Source organism: Habropoda laboriosa, unplaced genomic scaffold (genome assembly GCF_001263275.1).
Source record: "Habropoda laboriosa isolate 0110345459 unplaced genomic scaffold, ASM126327v1 scaffold440, whole genome shotgun sequence".
In the NCBI taxonomy this organism is placed as follows: Eukaryota; Metazoa; Arthropoda; class Insecta; order Hymenoptera; family Apidae; genus Habropoda; species Habropoda laboriosa.
In genome coordinates this window covers 1,635,428-1,637,260 of record NW_017100710.1, presented here as the reverse complement: position 1 = coordinate 1,637,260, position 1,833 = coordinate 1,635,428, and the positions used below count along the sequence as shown (strand labels likewise).

Sequence of the window (1,833 nt, the reverse complement as noted above, 5' to 3'; positions counted from 1 at the left end):
CCGCCCTCGAAATCCAGCCAGACAGAGACAACAACTGGGGGAAAGAGAGAGAGAGAGGAAGAATGGATCCCTCGAGCAGGTCGTGGACCGGTCCTACGGGCAGTCCACGCTCAGTCGACACCGGCACTCCATTCGAGCACGTTCGACTGTTTGCCGCGCTCACTTGCGCCTAGGTGATCTCCTGTTTCCGTCACTCGTGTATATTTCCTTCCTTCTTTTCTCTTTATCGTCACCGGTGTTTCCCAGCGGGACAAAGAAGAACGTTGATCAGTGGATGAACGCGAGGACTAAGAACGATCATCGAGCGTGACAAACGTCCGCTCGCGAGTGTGTGAAGTTTTAAATAGAAAAATAAAAGAAACTTCGAAGGGGGGTGACAGGTTCGATCTATTCAGCAGTATCCACACGATACTTGTGACAATGATGAGCTCACATCAACAACATCCCGGGTACGGGTTCCTCTCCGGCATGGACCTGCACTCGGTGCACCACGTGAGCCAGGACATGAACATGGCGAATCAACAAACACCGAACTCTCAAGAACAACATATCAAGAGGCCTATGAACGCTTTCATGGTGTGGTCTCGTATCCAACGAAAGAAGATCGCACTGGACAACCCTAAGATGCACAACTCGGAGATATCTAAGAGACTGGGCGCCGAATGGAAGCTTCTATCCGACACAGAGAAACGACCGTTCATCGACGAGGCTAAACGACTTCGTGCTATGCACATGAAGGAGCATCCAGATTACAAGTACCGTCCACGAAGAAAACCAAAGGTTCCAGTGTCCGTGGTGCCAGGCAAAGCAGGTTCCATGAGTCCAGGTGGTTTTCCTAGTTTCCCTTTGCCGCCATACTTCGCGGCACCTGCGGCTCCAGTGTCTCATCATCATCATCACCCTCATCCGCTCGATTATCCACCTCTGCCGCCTTACTTTGGCTCCGCCTTCGACGCCGTCCACCTCAGCAAGCTGGTAGCTGGTAGCAGTGGTACAGGATCGTCGTCGTCGGCTGCAGCTGCAGCAGCGGCGGCGGCCGACGCGGCCAACAACAACGCAGCGTCCGCTGCAGCGGTGGTCAGCAGCTTCTACTCTGGCTTCTACTCAACACCGACGACAGCAGGTAAGCCGTATCCAACGACGGCGTCTCATCTTGGACCACTGTTTCCAACCGGACACCACACAGTAGGCGCAACCGCGCCTCATCCGCCGCTCATGTTCCCATCCTCGTCGACGACCGGCTCAGGAAGCATCGTGACGACGACCAGTAGTCCTGGAAGTAGCCCAGGATCCACTTCGATCTCCTCGTCTCATCAACAAGTACCCACACCGACCACGTCGTCCACGCTGGACCTGGAGCAACTACGTCGACCAGTCTCCGTGATATTCTAGATTCGCGTGTAGATCCGTCTAATATAGGGGCTCGATGAGGGAACGTTCGTCCGTGTCGATTCGTGGAACGAAATCTCCGTTTGATGTGTGATTCGTTTACGAGTCGAGAAGAATCGAAGAACCGCGCGGGTTTCGTTTTTAACAGGGGGAAGACAAAAAAGAGAAAAAGAGAAGGAAATCGTCTATCGTCGTTACACCGAACGTGACACTATACGCACGCACGACTGTATGTTCCCTCGCGCGGGAAAACACCGACGACGTTCGTATTTATAACGACGTTTTGCTCGAGAGTCGATGAAACGGTTAGGCGCCAGACAGGCAGACAGAGAGGCACATCCGTGAGAATTCTTCCATTCTTGAACTAAATTACTAATTGTTCGATGGTTATAATAGCGCAGGCGCGATAGATTTTCAAGGTCGATCGCGAATTGACCGTGGTCT

General features: G+C 52.9%; 1 protein-coding gene across 1 annotated transcript; it reads left to right on the top strand.

The window, feature by feature from the left end:
* Positions 1-420: 420 nt before the first annotated feature.
* LOC108577021 (SOX domain-containing protein dichaete-like) lies at positions 421-1,392 on the top strand. Its single transcript, XM_017940100.1, has one exon. It carries the CDS (start codon positions 421-423, stop codon positions 1,390-1,392), a length of 972 nt encoding a protein of 323 aa, XP_017795589.1.
* The last annotated feature ends 441 nt before the right edge of the window (positions 1,393-1,833 follow it).